Raw genomic sequence first — 1372 nt, 5'->3', positions numbered from 1 at the left:
CAACTATTAATAAATATAATTTTTTTAATAAATTAAAAAAAAATTATTCAATATTTACAAAGAGTAAGTAATTATTAGTAAATTAATATTTTAAATCAGATCTTAAACAAATTGTTGGTTTATATAAAAGGAATAAAAATCATTTAGGTTATTATTTGCTTTTTCTTCAACAAAGAGTCTTCAACTAAATATTAGCTAATTTTGGAAATTTTGTACGGCTATTAACAGGACATGGTGGTGGGTGGATCTGACACATCCGCTAACACAATCGAATTTGCTATGGCTGAAATGATAAAAAATTCAGAGGTAATGAAGAAAGTCCAAGAAGAACTAGAAGCAGTGGTTGGCAGAGACAACATGGTAGAAGAATCACACATTCACAAGCTACCTTACTTGCGTGCAGTAATGAAAGAAACCCTTCGATTGCACCCAGCACTTCCACTCTTAATCCCTCACCGCCCCAGTGAAACCACCACCATCGGAGGATACACAGTTCCAAAGGATTCTCGTGTTTTCGTGAACGTGTGGGCCATACACAGAGACCCTTCTATTTGGGACAATCCACTTGAGTTTGATCCTACTAGGTTCTTAAGGGATGATGATGGTGGTGCCAACAAATGGGATTTTAGTGGCAGTGACTTCACGTATTTCCCATTTGGTTCCGGAAGAAGAATATGTGCTGGGATCGCAATGGCTGAAAGGACAGTTCTATATTTTCTTGCCACCCTTGTGCATTCCTTTGATTGGAGCGTAATTGATGGTGAAAAACTTGATATATCAGAAAAGTTTGGTATTGTTCTTAAGAAGAAGACACCTTTAGTTGTTATTCCCAAGTTACGACTATCTAATTTAGGTCTTTATAAGTAGAATTAATTATTCACGTAATTAATGATCATATTCGAATGATGAACACTCACATACAGTTGTGTTCATTCAAAGTTCATAGTTAAAAGGTTAGATTATAATTTAGTCAAATTTATTAAATCATCTAAAAGTTTTTAAATATCTTTGTATAAAAACAAATATATACTATTTCCATAAAATCTCTGTATCCTATACACTCAAACACTATTCTCTACAGTTATTTGATGTATGTTGTTCAATTGTCAAGTCTTTTTTTTATCATCAACGTCATGGACAAAAGTACAGACTTCAGTCACTTTGAATTGTATCCTTGTTGTTAAGTAGCACATCATCTAATTCACCAGGTCAATAAAATTTTACCATGGATTAATTGGTAGTTTGTGGCTATAGCGGTACATTTGACAATAATAATGAGAGATTAATTGATGATGGATCAGTAAGATACCGAGACAAATACATTTTCCTTTCCCACATGATGGTTTTCTTTTCATTTCACTAGATGATTATC

The 1372-nt window shown here is 33.2% G+C and overlaps 1 protein-coding gene across 1 annotated transcript in view; it reads left to right on the top strand.

Moving 5' to 3' along the window:
• Positions 1–1056, top strand: part of LOC107630640 (flavonoid 3'-monooxygenase) — a 2329-nt gene extending 1273 nt beyond the window's left edge. Inside the window, exon 2 of the mRNA XM_016333843.2 lies at positions 229–1056. Coding sequence (XP_016189329.1) covers positions 229–867 — 639 coding nt within the window. The 3' untranslated portion in view covers positions 868–1056. The remainder of the gene's footprint in view (positions 1–228) is intronic.

The sequence above is a fragment of the Arachis ipaensis genome, chromosome B01 (genome assembly GCF_000816755.2).
Source record: "Arachis ipaensis cultivar K30076 chromosome B01, Araip1.1, whole genome shotgun sequence".
In the NCBI taxonomy this organism is placed as follows: Eukaryota; Viridiplantae; Streptophyta; class Magnoliopsida; order Fabales; family Fabaceae; genus Arachis; species Arachis ipaensis.
Note: the sequence above shows the minus strand (reverse complement) of the source record. Positions and strands in the feature narration are given on the sequence as shown.